At 35.5% G+C, this 20,734-nt stretch overlaps 1 protein-coding gene across 1 annotated transcript in view; it reads left to right on the forward strand.

Annotated features, from left to right (window-relative positions):
- LOC143235790 (integrin beta-PS-like) overlaps window positions 1–11,645 on the forward strand; it is a 34,192-nt gene extending 22,547 nt beyond the window's left edge. The window contains 9 exon segments of the mRNA XM_076473991.1: window positions 100–242; window positions 1,324–1,396; window positions 3,207–3,288; window positions 4,783–4,895; window positions 7,369–7,467; window positions 7,598–7,724; window positions 7,872–7,988; window positions 8,469–8,635; window positions 10,112–11,645. Coding sequence (XP_076330106.1) covers window positions 100–242; window positions 1,324–1,396; window positions 3,207–3,288; window positions 4,783–4,895; window positions 7,369–7,467; window positions 7,598–7,724; window positions 7,872–7,988; window positions 8,469–8,635; window positions 10,112–10,180 — 990 coding nt within the window. The 3' untranslated portion in view covers window positions 10,181–11,645.
- The last annotated feature ends 9,089 nt before the right edge of the window (window positions 11,646–20,734 follow it).

Here is a 20,734-nt window from a genome sequence, read left to right on the forward strand (position 1 = left end):
GGTCATGAAACATGGGCATGGTCACTTGACTGACCTGATTGTAAAACATGGGTAACTATTTTTCATGGCTATGCTGACGTTATATTTGTTATTTTCCAGGAGAAGAGCAGTGACAAGTGTACTTATGGTAACGGAACATACAAATGTGGGATGTGTAAGTGTTACGAAGGACGTACCGGAAACAAGTGTGAATGCGATTCCAAGGACTCTGATCTCACTGCAGATGAAGCAAAGTGTATTTTGTTAGTACTGAAGTTGTTTTTTAATAATTTATAATGTGTGTCATGATCTCTTATCAGCAGCTGACTCTTTAAAGACAGGTTTTAGAACTGTGTCTCCTTGATCAAGAATAATGATATATTAATGAAGATTACAGCAGAGGTTCCCTGTTTACTTTATCTGGAAAACACCCTAACCTTACTTATGTTAGTTTTTACAGTAAGTTTTATAACAAATTTGAAGGATACAGTTTGTATGAATCACTCTGGTAACACCATCAGTAGTGAGTTGTATTAAAGATCAGTAACTTTAGGGTGCAGGAAAAGTTCTTATTACTAATAAGGCATTTCATTATGACTTATGTTTTACTAAATATTTGTTTATTATATTCCAAATATCAAAACCTAATGACCATAAGTTTTAAATTTGTAATTTCATTGTTTAGAATTCTCAGTTTCTCCCTAGTGTGAGAACTGTGACATTTATTCACTTGGTGTTTCTTTCTCTCTAATATTGTACCACCTATCTCCGAAGTATGGGTTTAATGTTATTACACACAACTTTCACAGACTTCAATTTTATTTGGTTACAAAGTCATAAACTAGAAAACCAAACACACTTGAAACACCAACTTCTAACATCGTCTGTTTTGCATATTACTATTAGTTGTCTTGCATGTAATATTATACTGTTTATAACCAATAGGTTAAGTATGAACAGTGTTAATGTGTGTATCAGAGTGAAGTTTACACCACAACTTGTGAAACAGGTCATAACAAGTGTATAATTAAAGTTTACACCACAACTTGTGAAACAGGTCATAACAAGTGTATAATTAAAGTTTACACCACAACTTGTGAAACAGGTCATAACAAGTGTATAATTAAAGTTTACACCACAACTTGTGAAACAGGTCATAACAAGTGTATAATTAAAGTTTACACCACAACTTGTGAAACAGGTCATAACAAGTGTATAATTAAAGTTTACACCACAACTTGTGAAACAGGTCATAACAAGTGTATAATTACAGTTAACACCAAAACATGTAAGTTTCATGTGTTTTCATGTATGTTTTACTTTTTTCTTTCGTCTGTTTTCCAGTGACAAGGACACTAAACCCTGTTCTGGACGTGGAATTTGTCATTGTGGAGTTTGTGAATGTTTCACTAGACAAGCAAGTTGACATTTTTGTTCATTTTGTTTTAGTAAAAGAAATATTTATTTTTATAAAATATTTGGCATTAAGTCTTTAACTTGTCCATTACAAGTTTGGTTGAATCTACCCAACTCATAATCCCAAAAGTAATTATACTATTATTTTTCATAATGTATACATGTGTTACAAATTTTGAGAATTACTCATGAACACATCAAAGCTCTTGTGCACAGAATATCAGATTTTTAAATTAAGTATACACATCTGTTAGTTACCCACCTGTCACACTCTCTCTTTCGTAATTCATTAGTAGTTCTCTCTTAACTTTATATTAAATATAACAAATAGAAACTCAAAGTTTTCATCTATCAAATGACATAACATTTTGTTCTGTACAGTTAAATGTCAATGTCACCTAATGTACCCACGAGTGAATTTGTATCACATAGTTAGAAAGATAGGAAAACTCTGACAGGTAAGGGAATCTCTTTACTTTTTGCATGTTGTTAACCTACATTGCTTGGTACATTATTTGATTAAATAAAAATTAATACTGTAAAATGTAAACTAAGTAAAGTAAATAATAATATAATAAAAATGTTTCACGGGGTATGCGAACTGCTTGTAGTAGTTTGTAGGTAATGTAATTCAACAGCATAAAGTGAGCTGCACTTGACCCGAGTGATTTAAAACCTGTAATGGTAAGAACAGTAGTTCAACAGGGAAATAAAACAACAAAATTTACATGTGTATACTGTTACAAGTTTAGAGCAATGTAGGATAAATAAGTGTAGTTTCTTGAAGTCATTCTAGAAAGATAACAGGGTGATTTTAAATAAGAGGTCTCAGGGAATACAAAGGAAGTTTGAGATTTTTGTGATGAAAAATAATTTCATATATACAGTTGAAATAACAAAAATTCACAACTATATTGATACCATAGAATTCCACTATAAGTTAACAAACTTACTAACTAAGCTGTATTTAGGTCTGAGAAAGGATATGAAATTTTAAGCAGACTAGAGACACAACCTACCTCTTTGAAATAATGGCTTCCAAATACTTTAAAATGGCTGAGAAAGCCATTTGGGGGAAATTATGAGCTGTTGATTGGATATTCACATCACATATTAATGTAAGTCCATATAAGGGACTGTTTCCATAATAAAAAAAAAGAAGAGGTTAATAGGTTCACTGTGTTTGATTCAGTTCATAAACCATATCTCAGCAAGATATGATGTTCTTATTTTATATTCTATGTTGTCAGTATTGGTAGTTTGAGTTCCTAATTTGTACAAAACTACAGACTTAGTATTTTGAGATCACAAACATCTAATTTGAACCTATTCTATAATGCTGCATGACACACAAACGTTTGATATTTAGATTATTATTTTGTAATATTTAAATTTATCAAATCTTTATTACTACAATTTTAATTATAATCTACAATTTGATACCAAATTTATTGATGTACATTTATAGATAATAGTTGAATATAATTTTTAATGTAAGTAAACAAAGGCTATATGACACGGCGTTTGACCAGTGACCCTTAGTTATAAGGTTAACATGTTATTTTTAGAATCAAAGTGTTAAAGGTTAATGTAACATACAATGTTGCACATTGAACATAAATTTGTAAAAGTCGTGGAATGAGTGCCAAAAGAACAGATAATTTATAGTAAAACATTGCGTAAAAATCTAGGTAGCAAAAAAATATACCATTTGCTTTGAATTCAACTGATTCTCAAAATGAATATTGTACTTTCTGTATGGAATGTGCTAAAGAAGATGTGTAGTCATAATTCATGTGAATGTTTCACAGAATCCAGAAGAAGAAGTGACGGGAAAGTTCTGTGAGTGTGATAACTTTTCGTGTGATCGGCACGAAGGGGATATCTGTAGTGGTGAGTGACTTTCTCTGTTCATGTTTCTCACTCCAACCGAGAAAATATCATGACCAACAACCAGTGAGAAAAGGTTAAATCTGTTACGAATAACGTAGTTGTCAATTTTAAGGTACAGCTGTTACGAATAACGTAGTTGTTCTTTTTTCTTAAAAATATGAAAGACAAGATAATACATTTGTAAAGTGTGATTTATACATAACGTATCAAATGTGTTTCACCACGTGTCTTTAATATCAGCCAAACTTTTGGTATTAAAATCATGTTCTGTGTTGGTAAAATTGTCCATTCCTTTGCTGGTTTGTTTTAATATGATCAAAGGGTGAAGTTGGTGTGGAAGTGAGAATATGTCTTGTATTTAAAGTTAAAAATAGTACTACAGTGGTAACATACATATTGTGTGTTAATGCATCATTTGCCATGCTTCCCTTTCTCACAAGGTGTGAATCATATTTTATATTGTACTGATGTGAAATATATTTATATTTTAGTGGTATCAAACATTTTTGTAGTAGTGACATAAAGTTTCTAAACAGTGAGGCCATATTGATATTTTAAAATGTTTTATAAACCACAAAAAGTACCAGATGGATTTCTTCTCATTCATATTACTAATGCTAGAATGTGTCTTTTTGTACACCCAAATTGATCATCCACAAGTTGCTACAAGTTTCTCTAACTCCCAGCTCTGAGTTGGAAGAACAGTTCTTAACTCTGTACACTGACTTGGAACTGAAACTGTTATCTTGTGCGGTGGAACAGTTCTAAACTCTGTACACTGACTTGGAACTGAAACTGTTATCTTGTGTGGTGGAACAGTTCTAAACTCCGTGCACTGACTTGGAACTGAAACTGTTATCTTGTGTGGTGGAACAGTTCTAAACTTTGTATACTGACTTGGAACTGAAACTGTTATCTTGTGTGGTAGAACTGTTCTAAACTCTGTACACTGACTTGGAACTGAAACTGTTATCTTGTGTGGTAGAACTGTTCTAAATTCTGTACACTGACTTGGAACTGAAACTGTTATTTTGTGTGGTGGAACTGTTCTAAACTTTGTATACTGACTTGGAACTGAAACTGTTGTCTTGTGTGGTGGAACAGTTCTAAACTCTGTACACTGACTTGGAACTGAAACTGTTATCTTGTGTGGTGGAACAGTTCTAAACTCTGTACACTGACTTGGAACTGAAACTGTTATCTAGTGTGGTAGAACTGTTTTAAACGTCATACACAGACTTGGAACTGAATGGTTTAATTAAATAATGTGAACATTGAACAGCTTAGTACTGATATTTAAATCAGTATTACTGTTATTTAAAAATATAAAATATATACCACCTCCATAATAAAGATTGAAAGCTAGGAATGAAAAATTGAACATGATTCAGTCATATATTAGAAAGACATATTGTTGGTAAATCACTTTATAATTTTCTTCACGTATGATGTATTCAGGATTAGATAAATACATGACTTTCACTGTTATTGCAGGACCTGAACATGGGAAGTGTGAGTGTGGAGAATGTCAGTGTCAACCTGGCTGGAAAGGTAACGCATGCGAATGTAGAGACACCAACGAAACTTGCATCGCTCCGAAGAGCGACGTAAGTGTGGTTTATGTGTGTAGGTTTTGCTAATATGATTGAACATGTACTTTTCAGTACAATAACATTTTATGAGGAATCAAAACATTTACTAACAAAAGTGAAATTTCTATAGGTACGTTTTGTTAAATAGCCATATCAATTATAAATAAACTTGTTACACATGCAACCTATATTAATACAGTATAGCCATATCAATTATAAATAAACTTGTTACACACACAACCTATGTTAATACAGTATAGCCATATCAATTATAAATAAACTTGTTACACACACAACCTATGTTAATACAATATAGCCATATCAATTATAAATAAACTTGTTACACACACAACCTATGTTAATACAGTATAGCCACATCAATTATAAATAAACTTGTTACACACACAACCTATGTTAATACAGTATAGCCACATCAATTATAAATAAACTTGTTACACACACAACCTATGTTAATACAGTATAGCCACATCAATTATAAATAAACTTGTTACACACACAACCTATGTTAATACAGTATAGCAACATCAATTATAAATAAACTTGTTACACACACAACCTATATTAATACAGTATAGCCACATCAATTATAAATAAACTTGTTACACACACAACCTATATTAATACAGTATAGCCACATCAATTATAAATAAACTTGTTACACACACAACCTATATTAATACAGTATAGCCACATCAATTATAAATAAACTTGTTACACACACAACCTATATTAATACAGTTAGCACAAAGTAACGCTGTTCTAGTCAGTGATAAAATTCTTTTGGTGTGCTTGACACATTTCCTTGAAGCACGTAACTGGATACACGTTATGTCACATTGATTGTTAAGTTGTAAACAGTAACTGTTACTGTTAGATAAGCAGAAGGATATCCTATTTGTCAGGTTAGGTGTTAAACTGTAAACAGTAACTGTTACTGTTAGATAAGCAGAAGGATATCCTATTTGTCAGGTTAGGTGTTAAACTGTAAACAGTAACTGTTACTGTTAGATAAGCAGAAGGATATCCTATTTGTCAGGTTAGGTGTTAAACTGTAAATAGTAACTGTTACTGTTAGATAAGCAGAAGGATATCCTATTTGTCAGGTTAGGTGTTAAACTGTAAACAGTAACTGTTACTGTTAGATAAGCAGAAGGATTTCCTATTTGTCAGGTTAGGTGTTAAACTGTAAACAGTAACTGTTACTGTAAGACCAGTTTCTGGTACATGTATAATATTTTTAAATTTAAGTAGTGTCTACAACTCTTCACTCATCAATTCTCTGTTTACAATATTTTATTCAGAGTTTTATAGAACTAATAGAGTTTTCATCAGAGAACTAATTGTGTTAAAATATTGACACGTAGAAGTGTATATATTTAACAAAGGGCTTGACTCTGTGTGCAGTATGAATCAGTGTAATATGTAGCGGTAAGAGAAGTGACACAAGCTGTAACTTGTACTGTCATCTTGGTGCTACGAAGAAGATTGTTGACACGTGGTGATTACGTTCCCACTTTTACATGGTTGTGACAAGAGAGTGAAGTGGTACTAGTTTGAAATGTAACAGCTATTATTATTGGTCCAACTGATTCTCATATGGACTACATGTGACCTAAATTGTGATAGGAACAGAATAGAGTGAGTGATGGAGAAGTGATTTTTTATGGCAGAACGTTGCCATTCATGAATTTATAGAAAAGTGGAGTATTTAATCAACTCAAGACATTTTCATATCTTTGTTTTTATCTTGATAAAGTTTGTTCTGAGTTAATTCATGTTTCAGAGTTTTTTAGTGAAACTGTTCGAAACGGCATGATCAACTATGGCCACATTGTTAATGTTAAATTTTTTATTATTTTTTGGGAACTCTCTGAACTAATTTTGTTTATGCTTTTAATAAATAAAAGTCTTAATTAATAAACAATTTAAGTTTTCTAAACTTGGTCCAGAGTTTGATTTAATCTGATTATTGACATGTATACATTTGTTTGTTTTTACCATGAATGTAATTGGTTTGTTTTCAACAGGTTTACATAATGAAACATCTTTATTTGGTTGCCCTGTAAGTTAATAGTGGTAATCATATCCCAGTATCTGTTCTGTGGTAATCATATCCTAGTAACTGTTTTGTTTGAAAAATAAATAAAACTAATTTTTAAGATTAACAAATATTTCTATTTTTGTATTTTCTCGTTCAATGTTGTATTCTACGTAGTGTATAATTCTTTTCATATATTGTGGCATACACATATTTTAGTGAAGTGATGCCATTTTAGATTCTACTGACTGACTGACAGTCAGCACACTACTGTATCGTGATGTAAGTGGTTTGAAGTGTAGTGTTGTAAGTTTGAAGTTAGGTTGTCAAATTTTCTGATGTACTAACATAAATTATAATGTAAATTTTTCTGTTGAAAACAACAAAGCACTCAATGTAGTTTATTGATAAAAACGAATTTTACTGCAGGACATCTGTAGTGGCCATGGTGAATGCAAGTGCGGTGTTTGTGAATGTTACGAATCAGAAGATCAAAGATACACTGGACGCTACTGCGAGGAGTGCCCCGTGAGTAAACTTTAGACATTTAAGTGTTCTTTGTGTTAAAATATGTTGAATGTAATAGACTAGGTTTTGATACTGTGTTTTACTCTGACAAGAGTGAGAGAGAAGTTTGTTCTGCTGTCTAACATTTCAGACCTGTCCTGGACTCTGTGAAGACCTAAAAGAGTGTGTTCAATGTAAGATGTTTGAATCTGGCCCTTTGACCGTTGAGGAATGTCACAATTGTTCTTTTATTCCTGAAGAAGTTAGCGAGGCTGAAGGTTAGTATTGTTTGTGGTAATACGTGACACTTGTAGTTTTGTGTATCCATAATTATTAAACACTATTTAGATACTACTGCAGCCAGTAGTACATTTATTGACTGTCATAATTTACTAGTGAAAATGTTGACTGTCATCATTCTGTAGTGAAAGAACCAGAGCAGAGAATGTGTGTCTTCCGTGATGATGACGACTGTAAGTTCAAGTTTGTTTACAAACTCGACAAGAACAACAAGCCTTATGTTTGGGCACAGAGGACAAAAGGTAAAAATTGTCTGTGAATAAACTAACGTATATTTTTCTAAGTGAAAGAACAGTTTGATCAAACCAACCTCTATGTATAAAAGAAACAAACCTCTGTCATTTAAAAAATTAACTGTGTAATATAAAGAAATCTTTGTAAATATATATTCTATATTCTTCTTACTTTATCTATATTTTTACAAAACTAGAAAATAAACTTTATGAAAAGTTTGTGTAGTAATGACAGATTATAACGTTCCTTAAATTTTGTATAATATCCGACCAGCTGCAGTTGGTTTCTTCTCTCTAATTTTTAATAGGATGAGTTGCTTTGAGCTGTCTGTTTAGAATTGTTATAGTTGTAACTACAACCTAAGACTTCATTGTGTTCTCGAGTTTGGAGTGCTGGAATTTTGCATCTTTATTAAAGAACTATATTATTTTGTATTATGGAATTACATGTTTTGTGTGACTCGCTTCTCGCTTGAATTCAATCTACAGACTGTCCAGAACCAATTAACATTTTGGCAATTGTGCTTGGTGTTATTGGTGGGATTGTCTTGGTGGGACTAGCACTTCTACTCATCTGGAAACTTCTCACTACTATTCATGACCGCAGAGAATTTGCCAAGTTTGAGAAGGAAAGACAGATGGCAAAGTGGGATACTGTAAGTAACAGGCCTCACAGTGATACAGTTATATTGTATTATAATGCCACTACAGTCCATAAAATAACTGTATTTGAAATGTTTAAAACTGTCAGATGTCTAAACCTTGGCAGTTGACTAGAACCTGACATGACATACTTTATTACTTTGTTTTTTAAGTGTTGTTTAAATTTACTTTATACACTAGTACTGTATAAAGATCTTAGAAAGTATGTGGAAAGGTAGGGTTTAAAAGAAGGTAGTTGTATTACTGGACAGAAGGTGGGTGAGTGGACTTGTACTATTAGGTGAAGTTGTATTACTGGACAGAAGGTGGGTGGGTGGACTTGCACTATTAGGTGAAGTTGTATTACTGGACACAAGGTGGGTGGGTGGAGTTGTACTTGTTTCTTTTTTGAGTTTCTCGCAAAGCTACTCGAGGGCTATCTGCTCTAGCCATCCCTAATTTAGTAGCGTAAGACTAGAGGGAAGGCAGCTAGTTATCACCACCCACTGCCAACTCTTGGGCTACTCTTTTACCAATAAATAGTGAGATTGACTGTCACATTATAATGCCCCCATGACTGTAAAGGCGAGCATGTTTGATGCCATGGGGATGCAAACCCGCACCCTCAGATTACGAGTCGCATGCCTTAACCCTCCTGGCCATGCCGGGCCTGGAGTTCTACTATTAAGTGGAATTGTATTATTGGACAGAAGGTGGGTGGGTGAAGTTGAACTATTAGGTGGAGTTGTATTATTGGACAGAAGGTGGGTGGGTGAAGTTGAACTATTAGGTGGAGTTGTATTATTGGACAGAAGGTGGATGAGTGAAGTTGAACTATTAGGTGGAGTTGTATTATTGGACAGAAGGTGGGTGGGTGAAGTTGAACCATTAGGTGGAGTTGTATTATTGGACAGAAGGTGGATGGGTGAGAAGTTGAACCATTAGGTGGAGCTGTATTATTGGACAGAAGGTGGGTGGAGCTGAACCATTAGGTGGAGTTGTATTACTGGCCAGAAGATAGGTGGATGGAGTTGTATTATTAGGTAGAGTTGTATTATTGGACAGAAGGTGGGTGGAGTTGTACTATTAGGTGAAGTTGTATTATTGGACAGAAGGTGGATGGGTGAAGTTGAACTATTAGGTGGAGTTGTATTATTGGACAGAAGGTGGGTGGAGTTGTACTATTAGGTGAAGTTTTATTACTGGCCAGAAGATAGGTGGATGGAATTGTATTATTAGGTAGAGTTGTATAACTGGACAGAAGTTTGATGGAGTTGTGTTATTAGGTAGAGTTGTATAACTGGACAGAAGTTTGATGGAGTTGTGTTATTAGGTAGAGTTGTATAACTGGACAGAAGGTGGGTGGAGTTGTACTGCCAAACAAAAAGTGGGTTTTATTTTGTTTCCTTTGAAAGTAAACAAAAGTCTGTTAATTTATTGCATGGTTCATGAACATCTTGTGTGATATAAACTTTGTTCTTTACTTGTAGGGAGAAAATCCTATTTATAAACAAGCAACAACAACTTTCAAGAACCCTACTTATGGTGGAAAACAGTGAGAGGACAAGCCAGTGCTTTCTACTACTTTACTGCCACAAAATTTTACCTCTGTAGCTCAGTTAATGTTTTGTGAATATTGCTTTAATAAACAAGTAATTAACTGTCAGGTGGAATGTAACAGTTGTGTTGTCTGACTGTCACAAGGTTCTTCCTTTAATTAAGTAGTAGTTAACTGTCAGGTGGAATGTAACAGTTGTGTTGTCTGACTACCACAAGGTTCTTCCTCTAATTAACAAGTAATTAACTTCGGGTGGAATATAACAGTTGTGAGTTGTTTGATCTGAATATTTTTCTATTAACTAACATTGACAGATATTATTATTATAACAAGTTTTTGGTATCAGTTACTGTACTTCTTAAGGTTTTCCTGAAACATTTATTTTTATCCCATGACTGTTTTTGTATATAAAATTGTTAACCATAGTATCAATTCTTGTGATACTAAAATGGACCTGTATGGAAAATTTGATATAGCATTTTAAGAGAGACAAGATATTATATGTAGTATTTTAAATTCACCTTTCTTTGGTATGAGTGTTTTATAAAGAATTTTATAAGGGTTTAAAAATGGCAGCATATTAAGATGGAAGTGTTGAGTATTATTTTGAGGTTGACCAATCTTCAAGTATCTTATACTGATTGATGTATTTAAATAAAGGTGAAAACCTAAAGTAAATAATCTCAACTGGACATGTAGAATATTACTGTAGTGATATCAACTGTGTTTGTTATGTTGTGCTTCGGACGTGCTTGTTAATTTGAATATTTTTCTTCTTTGAAAGTTAAATTTTGTGCTAGTGTCTGTTAGCCTAATTTCAGTATTATATTATTGAGCAGATGTGATTATGGTAACCATTTAACTTTGTTTTATGATTTTCAAATACTAAAATTATTAAAATACAAGTTAGTGTTGCTGAAACAGTAAATTAAAAGTAGCTAATATTTTAAATGGTATATCTTAAAATGTTCTGAAGGTGTGTGATTTAACAACTCATAAGTACCATGTTGCTTATGTTGATTTTATATTTCTAAAGTATGTACCTTTTTCATCAGTCACGTGGTTTGTATTTCATTGGCGTTGAGTTAATTTTAACAATACTTGAAGAGTTTCTTCATATCTTGTATGTTGTGTTCTATTGTTAGAGGTTGATTATATCATTGTGTTGTTTTATCTTTTTTAAACCTGAAACTAATGATATTATAATCAGCAGGTTGACTTCAAAAATCATGTCTTATTTATTAGGTTGTAATTTTACTGACATTTGAATATTTTTTTCAATTAATGTGCATATTATATTTAACTTTACTGTATTTAAACAAGTTAGCTTTTAACCAGCATAGATTTTTCCAACTCTGCTCTTTGTAGCTATATTTTAGTGTAGATCACTTGTACACTGCATGGATATTTGTACAAAAATATTGCATGTTTTATTAAACCTACATTCATGTCAAGGTATTAATATTTATGAGGTGGTAGAAACATTAACTCTTTTATTTAGCATCTACCCAAGTGCCATTAACTCTTAAAGTGATTTTTACTGTTCTCTGCAGCTATGATGAGATTTTTATATAAGCTGACGTTTTTATGGAATTTTTTATTATTACTATTAATGTTTTTATTTGTTTAACAACATTTATCTAGAAAATCTGTGTTCATGATTGTGTGTGTGTGTGTGTGAATTTTCCCACATTATCTTTACTTCTTCCTGTGATATATTCAGTTTTTCCTGTGTTATTTTACCAGATATGCAACACTTCTTCCCATGCCATCCTCAGTTTGTCCTGTTTTATTTTACCAGATTTGAAACAGTTCTTCCCATGCCATCTTCAGTTTGTCCTGTGTTATTTTACCAGATTTGAAACAGTTCTTCCTATGCCATCCTCAGTTTGTCCTGTGTTATTTTACCAGATTTGAAACAGTTCTTCCCATGCCATCCTCAGTTTGTCCTGTGTTATTTTAACCAGATGTGAAACAGTTCTTCCCATGCCATCATCAGTTTGTCCTGTGTTATTTTAACCAGATGTGAAACAGTTCTTCCCATGCCATCCTCAGTTTGTCCTGTGTTATTTTACCAGATTTGAAACAGTTCTTCCCATGCCATCCTCAGTTTGTCCTGTGTTATTTTACCAGATTTGAAACAGTTCTTCCCATGCCATCCTCAGTTTGTCCTGTGTTATTTTACCAGATTTGAAACAGTTCTTTCCATGCCATCCTCAGTTTGTTCTGTGTTATTTTAACCAGATGTGAAACAGTTCTTCCCATGCCATCCTCAGTTTGTCCTGTGTTATTTTACGGTATCTGAAACAGTTTTTCCCATGCCATCTTCAGTTTGTCCTGTGTTATTTTACAGTATCTGAAACAGTTTTTCCCATACCATCCTCAGTTTGTTCTGTTATTTTACGGTATCTGAAACAGTTCTTCCCATGCCATCCTCAATTTGTCCTGTGTTATTTTACGGTATCTGAAACAGTTTTTCCCATGCCATTCTCAGTTTGTCCTGTGTTATTTTACGGTATCTGAAACAGTTTTTCCCATGCCATCTTCAGTTTGACCTGTGTTATTTTACGGTATCTGAAACAGTTTTTCCCATACCATCCTCAGTTTGTTCTGTTATTTTACGGTATCTGAAACAGTTTTTCCCATGCCATTCTCAGTTTGTCCTGTGTTATTTTACGGTATCTGAAACAGTTCTTCCCATGCCATTCTCAGTTTGTCCTGTGTTATTTTACCAGATCTGAAACAGTTTTTCCCATGCCATTCTCAGTTTGTTCTGTGTTATTTTAACCAGATCTGAAACAGTTTTTCCCATGCCATTCTCAGTTTGTTCTGTGTTATTTTAACCAGATCTGAAACAGTTTTTCCCATGCCATTCTCAGTTTGTTCTGTGTTATTTTAACCAGATCTGAAACAGTTTTTCCCATGCCATTCTCAGTTTGTTCTGTGTTATTTTAACCAGATCTGAAACAGTTTTTCCTATGCCATCCTCAGTTTGTTCTGTGTTATTTTAACCAGATCTGAAACAGTTTTTCCCATGCCATTCTCAGTTTGTCCTGTGTTATTTTATGGTATCTGAAACAGTTTTTCCCATGCCATTCTCAGTTTGTCCTGTGTTATTTTACGGTATCTGAAACAGTTTTTCCCATACCATCCTCAGTTTGTTCTGTTATTTTACGGTATCTGAAACAGTTCTTCCCATGCCATTCTCAGTTTGTCCTGTGTTATTTTACCAGATTTGAAACAGTTCTTCCCATGCCATTCTCAGTTTGTCCTGTGTTATTTTACCAGATTTGAAACAGTTCTTCCCATGCCATCCTCAGTTTGTCCTGTGTTATTTTACCAGATTTGAAACAGTTCTTCCCATGCCATCCTCAGTTTGTTCTGTGTTATTTTAACCAGATGTGAAACAGTTCTTTCCATGCCATCCTCAGTTTGTCCTGTGTTATTTTAACCAGATCTGAAACAGTTCTTCCCATGCCATCCTCAGTTTGTCCTGTGTTATTTTACGGTATCTGAAACAGTTTTTCCCATGCCATCTTCAGTTTGTCCTGTGTTATTTTACAGTATCTGAAACAGTTTTTCCCATACCATCCTCAGTTTGTTCTGTTATTTTACGGTATCTGAAACAGTTCTTCCCATGCCATCCTCAGTTTGTCCTGTGTTATTTTACGGTATCTGAAACAGTTTTTCCCATGCCATTCTCAGTTTGTCCTGTGTTATTTTATGGTATCTGAAACAGTTTTTCCCATGCCATTCTCAGTTTGACCTGTGTTATTTTATGGTATCTGAAACAGTTTTTCCCATGCCATTCTCAGTTTGTTCTGTTATTTTATGGTATCTGAAACAGTTTTTCCCATGCCATTCTCAGTTTGTCCTGTGTTATTTTACGGTATCTGAAACAGTTCTTCCCATGCCATTCTCAGTTTGTCCTGTGTTATTTTACCAGATCTGAAACAGTTTTTCCCATGCCATTCTCAGTTTGTTCTGTGTTATTTTACCAGATCTGAAACAGTTTTTCCCATGCCATTCTCAGTTTGTTCTGTGTTATTTTAACCAGATCTGAAACAGTTTTTCCCATGCCATTCTCAGTTTGTTCTGTGTTATTTTAACCAGATCTGAAACAGTTTTCCCATGCCATCCTCAGTTTGTTCTGTGTTATTTTAACCAGATCTGAAACAGTTTTTCCCATGCCATTCTCAGTTTGTCCTGTGTTATTTTATGGTATCTGAAACAGTTTTTCCCATGCCATTCTCAGTTTGTTCTGTGTTATTTTAACCAGATCTGAAACAGTTTTTCCTCATGCCATCTTCAGTTTGTCCTGTGTTATTTTACGGTATCTGAAACAGTTTTTCCCATACCATCCTCAGTTTGTTCTGTTATTTTACCAGATCTGAAACAGTTCTTCCCATGCCATTCTCAGTTTGTTCTGTGTTATTTTACCAGATCTGAAACAGTTTTTCCCATGCCATTCTCAGTTTGTCCTGTGTTATTTTAACCAGACCTGAAACAGTTTTTCCCATGCCATTCTCAGTTTGTTCTGTGTTATTTTAACCAGACCTGAAACAGTTTTTCCCATGCCATTCTCAGTTTGTCCTGTTATTTTATGGTATCTGAAACAGTTTTTCCCATGCCATTCTCAGTTTGTTCTGTGTTATTTTAACCAGATCTGAAACAGTTTTTCCCATGCCATCTTCAGTTTGTCCTGTGTTATTTTATGGTATCTGAAACAGTTTTTCCCATGCCATTCTCAGTTTGTCCTGTGTTATTTTATGGTATCTGAAACAGTTTTCCCATGCCATTCTCAGTTTGTTCTGTGTTATTTTACCAGATCTGAAACAGTTTTTCCCATGCCATTCTCAGTTTGTTCTGTGTTATTTTACCAGATCTGAAACAGTTTTTCCCATGCCATTCTCAGTTTGTTCTGTGTTATTTTACCAGATCTGAAACAGTTTTTCCCATGCCATTCTCAGTTTGTTCTGTGTTATTTTAACCAGATCTGAAACAGTTTTTCCCATGCCATCTTCAGTTTGTCCTGTGTTATTTTATGGTATCTGAAACAGTTTTTCCCATGCCATCTTCAGTTTGTCCTGTGTTATTTTATGGTATCTGAAACAGTTTTTCCCATGCCATCCTCAGTTTTTTCCTTGTTTTTTTTTTACCAGATCTGAACCTTTTTTCCAACACAAAAGATTGTTGTGACAAACACTGGGTTGTTTTGTTATTTTTATAAATGGACACTACCTGCTCATATGCACGTGTAACATGAGTGTCTTTACTGGTCAGATTCACTGGTTATTGTGTGTTTAGAGGGAAAGTGGTTGTGTTATAACCTGTGGGACTCTTTATGTGTCTCTGTGAATCAGATTTACTGCTCAGCTTGTTTGTACTGATAGTGGTAACCTCTGTGAAGTTTATATTTGAACAAAAGATAATTTTACTAACATTTTTCAGTGTTTCTTTTATAAAATAGGTGAATTTCATGATTAAAACATCTTTCTGTTCTAATCAACTATGAGTTTCAGTGAGTAATCTTTGTACAATGTAATAAGAACCTTTTAAAGTGAGATTAAGTAGAAACAGCTTGATTGTTTATTTAAAAAACTAACAATAAGTATTTGGAGGAAACTAAATCACTCAGCAGAAATATGTAACAAGGAATTTTAATCTGAATGTGTTTTGATAAATAAAGATTTCCACTAATATATATTTTTTATTATGGTGGAATAAATAACAGAAATATGGTGTTAAACATGGGCATATAAACACTTGACAGGATCAACATTGTGTTAAACACTGCTCTGTATACACTTGTCACAATCAATATTGTGTTGAACACTGGTCTATATACACTTGTCACAATCAATATTGTGTTGAACACTGGTCTATATACACTTGTCACAATCAATATTGTGTTAAACACTGCTCTGTATACACTTGTCACAATCAATATTGTGTTAAACACTGCTCTGTATACACTTGTCACAATCAATATTGTGTTGAACACTGGTCTATAGACACTTGTCACAATCAATATTGTGTTGAACACTGGTCTATAAACACTTGTCACAATCAATATTGTGTTGAACACTGGTCTATAAACTTGTCACAATCAATATTGTTTGAACACTGGTCTATAAACACTTGTCACAATCAATATTGTGTTGAACACTGGTCTGTATACACTTGTAACAATCAACATTGTGTTAAACACTTGTCAAAAATAACACTGTGTTAAACAGGGGTCTATAAACTTAACAGGATGAACATTGTGTTAAACCATGGTCTGTATACACTTGACAAGCTCAACATTGTGGTAAACTCTTGTCTATAAACACTTTTGGCAGGATCAACATTGTGTTTAACACTGGTCTATACCCGTCGGGATGGATTCATGTTAGGTAGTGAGGGAGACCTCCAAGAGAAGTTTCCTTGCTTGGCGATCTGTGAAGGAGAGGAGAGGATCCTGGTGGTTGAAGGGTCCAAAATTAAAATGCCACTTGGGCCTTGAATTCTTGAAGATGTAACGGCCTTAGGGTAGCTCCTAGGATCAAACGGCTAAGGTTAACTGAGTGCCAGTGTTGAACATTTCAACGAGTCTTGTGGACACTGTGTGTGCAATGCTGGTGTTTGGGTATTATGTTCACAATACCCTTGCTTTGCTGCAGTTTTTTCGTTTCACAGTGTAGTGCATCTTCTTGTAGGGCTTCTTGGTGGGTAGGGTAAGTAGACACTGAAATTTAGTCTTTATTGTGAATACCTAAACGAGACTGATTTTTCGTTCTACATCATTCCTTATCTGAGAAATTCTTAGGGTTGATTTCTCCTTTTTATTATTTAAAAGGGGTTAGAGGGGCTTGCTGGCTCCCCAAGTCAGTAACGAAGTTGTGCTCTGGAGATACATTGGTGGAAACATCTACACCAAAACACCTTGAATTTTTTTTGAATTTTTGAATTCTAAAATCATTGGGGATATACCCATTGAGTTACTCCTCATGCTAGTTTGAATTTCTCAAAAGGAGTTACTGTTGAGAGGGATTTAAAGAGCATTCCAGAGTCGGAGATCCTTGCTGGTTTCTCTAGCCAAGAATTTCTGCAGTGTGCATTATCTCCATTCATATGTGAGATATAATGCTGCCAACCAATGTTCCAATTCTAACGTTTACTTTACCACGCCCACCTGCCACTATCACAACAGGTTACTTGAACTGTAAGCTATAGCCATATATTCCACACCCTCTCTGATGTTTCCACTGTCAGCAGTTCATTCATTCAAAGGCATCTTGTTGTGGTTCCCTGACATGTGTTTGTTGTGGTGGTAAAAACCTGTGAGTGTGAACTGGAACCTCACTGTGTTACGTGTTCACATCTCTTGTTCTTGCTCTGTGTGGGAGAAGGTACAACATTTAAAACTGAAAACTATTTCCTACCCTGAAGCTCAGAAGTTATTTCTCCACTCCATCTCAGACATGTGCTGTTGAAATATGTTCCATTGTCACTGTGGGAATGGAGACATATCTTTCCATGCCTCCAACAAAGTCGTTTTTCAACCGTGTGAAAAGTATTTTGCCTTCAATGTTAAGAAAGTTGATGAGTCAACTTCTATTTCTGTTCCTACCATTCTTTTCAGTGGCTCCCGAGTCATCTTCCTTTGCTCCAGCTTCTGACATTTCCTCGAGTCCATCTTTTTTGAACACGAGGTGCAGAATGAATATTTGTCCATGCCCTCACTCGCTGGAATCTTAGTCTACTGACAGAGACCTGCCCACTCAACCCAGGAAACAATCCATGGAGGTCGATAGACCTGCTTTGACAACAACAAAAAAATGGTTGGAAACAGAATGGCTCTCTGCCCAGTTTTCCTCCACGTAAGTAAACATGGCTACTGATACAGTGGAACTGTCGAGGTTTTCGTTTTATGGCATTAAGGGTATGATTGATTCTTGTCATCCTTTGTGTCTCTCCTCACTGTAAACGTTTTTTGAAACCTGTCGATATAGTTACATTTTAGCAGTTTTATTTATACCAGAATAACAGGTTGTGTGATGGACGAGTGCATGGAGAGGGGAGGGGTGGTACTTCTGACATGTGCCTGCCATGTCTTTGCCACTCCATACACCCTTCAAGGCCGTAGCCATCCGTGTTTCCTTGAGTCATACCATCACTGTTTATTCTCTCTACCTGTCTCATGGAGAGACTTATGATCAATTAGACCTTGATTCTCTCACTGAGCAGTTGCTGCTTCCCTTTTTAATCTTGGGGGACTTGAATGGACATAATCTCCTCTGGGGTGGTGGTGATATTATTGGAAAGAGTCGTACCATAGAGTATATTCTCTCGGATCACAACCTTTCTTTCTTCAATAAATTTTCTTACACTTATTTTTATGAAATTAGTCAGTCTATTACTGCTAATGATCTATATCTGTTTCCATTCACTTTTTTTACTTACTTCTTTTGGGGGTTGACAGTGACCCACGGGACAGTGTTCATTTTCCTGTCTATTTGAGGGATACTGGCTGTGGTCGATGCAACGTGCCTCGGTGGAAGCTGTACCAGTCCAACTAGCTTTCGGTCATTGCTCTATCAGAACTTCACCCTACCATTGATAGACAACTGCAGTGACTGATTGTATTGTTGAGGCAGATGTTCAATCTATTCCTTAAACCTCAACTTGCTTTCTGTGGTATCCTTGTTCTGTTCGGAAGGCTCAGAAACGGGCTTGGGGTACATTTCGTAGGTATTCCCCACTTTCAAACTGTATTGCTTTTCAGGAGCTTGTGCACATGCCATTTTGGTAAGATGTAAAGCCAGAAGGAATCTTGGATTAACTTCACAACCAGCATCTTTTCTACCACCAGTTCCAAAGTCATATGGGACAAAATGTGGAAGATGAGTGGGCATTATACCTCTCTCTCCCTTTATATTTTGCGCTTTGATGGCCAAGAAATTGCTGATGCTCAGAACATCACCAAACACACGGTAAAAGCTTTTCTCGTGCATCTAGCACTTCTGTTTCATTCCCCTGCCTTCTTTGGCTATCGAGTTTCAGGCAAAGTGATCGCCTCTTTCCTTTCAGGCCTATCATCTTATTTCTTTATACTGGTGGAACTAAAGTTTGTTCTTCATTGGCCTGGCAGCACATTGGTCAGACCTGATGATATTCACTACGAAATACTGCGCCATCTCTCTCCTACCTCTCTTTCTATTCTTCTGGTTGTTTTAACCAGATCTGGCAGGATCCTAATGCCTGATGCCAGGCTGTTGTTCTACTTTCTCTAAGCTTGGGAAGGATCCCAAGATTCCTTCAAACTACCATTCAATTGCTTTTAATGAGCTATCTCTGTAAGACCTTAGAGAGGATGGTTAATGTTTGTCTTGTTTGGTTCCTCAAATCAAACAACTTCTCTCGCTCACCCAGTGTGGGTTTCGATGACAGTAAACCAACAAATTGATGTTCTATGCTAAAGATCTCTCTTGGCCTCATTTAATCCAAACTGGACTGTGGATTTCTGGTCTATGGTTTTTTCCAGGACCTCAGCCTTTAAGATTTTGGATCCTGTTCACCATCTGGGGCTTCAGCTCTACACGGAGATTTTCTGCACTACTCCAGTTCAGAGTTTGTCCACTGAGTCTCATGAACATCCTCTTAACCTCCGCCGTTTGCAATTGCCCTTATTATATACTTCAAAACTTCGATCGTTACCACAGCATCCCACCTGGGGTTGTGTTTTCTTTCCCCAGCGGACCATACTTGTTCAGAACAGACGATCTGTCATGCTCCTTTTGGCCTTCTTAACCAGGTGCAGTTGGCTGAATTGGGTATGTCCATGGATAACATTGCTGTATCCACTGGTCAGCTCATCCCACCATGGCTTCTTACAGTCCCCAAATGTGACCTATCTTTAAGTCATCTGAAGAAAGTAGACACTCCTGATTGAAAATGCTGTCTGTTATTTGTTGAACATCTTTCAAACCATCTTTCCATTCCTATTGATACGGATGGTTCCAAATCAGTAACTGTGTGGGCTCTGCCATGGTTTGTTGTGGTTCAGTGGTTGTGTGCAGAATCCCCTCTACAACTTCTGTGTTCAGTGCTGAACTGTGCACCATTTCTCTTGCCCTGGATCACATAGTAGCTAGTCAGTACTCAAACTGCACTATTTATACTATTCTGTTAGTTCTCTACTGGCCCTGGAATTGTTTCATGTTAGTTCTCACCAATATTCAAAACCGACTGGCCCATTTCTCTGTCATCTACTTCTATCCAGTTTTTCTGGATGCCGGGCCACGTTGGCATTCGCGGGAACGAGCTCGCTGACACCGCAGCTAAGTCCGCCTGCTCTGGTTCTATCCCATATACGGACCGTGGTTTTATACTGAAGGCTCGACTCCGCGCCAGTTGCTCTTTGGCCATAAAGATCAGACGGAGGAAGTTGTTCTGTCTAGGCTATGTATTAGTTACAGGAGGAAGTTGTTCTGGCTAGGCTATGTATTAGTCACAGGAGGAAGTTGTTCTGGCTAGACTATGTATTAGTCACAGGAGGAAGTTGTTCTGT

This window comes from Tachypleus tridentatus, chromosome 12 (genome assembly GCF_004210375.1).
Source record: "Tachypleus tridentatus isolate NWPU-2018 chromosome 12, ASM421037v1, whole genome shotgun sequence".
Lineage (NCBI taxonomy): Eukaryota > Metazoa > Arthropoda > Merostomata > Xiphosura > Limulidae > Tachypleus > Tachypleus tridentatus.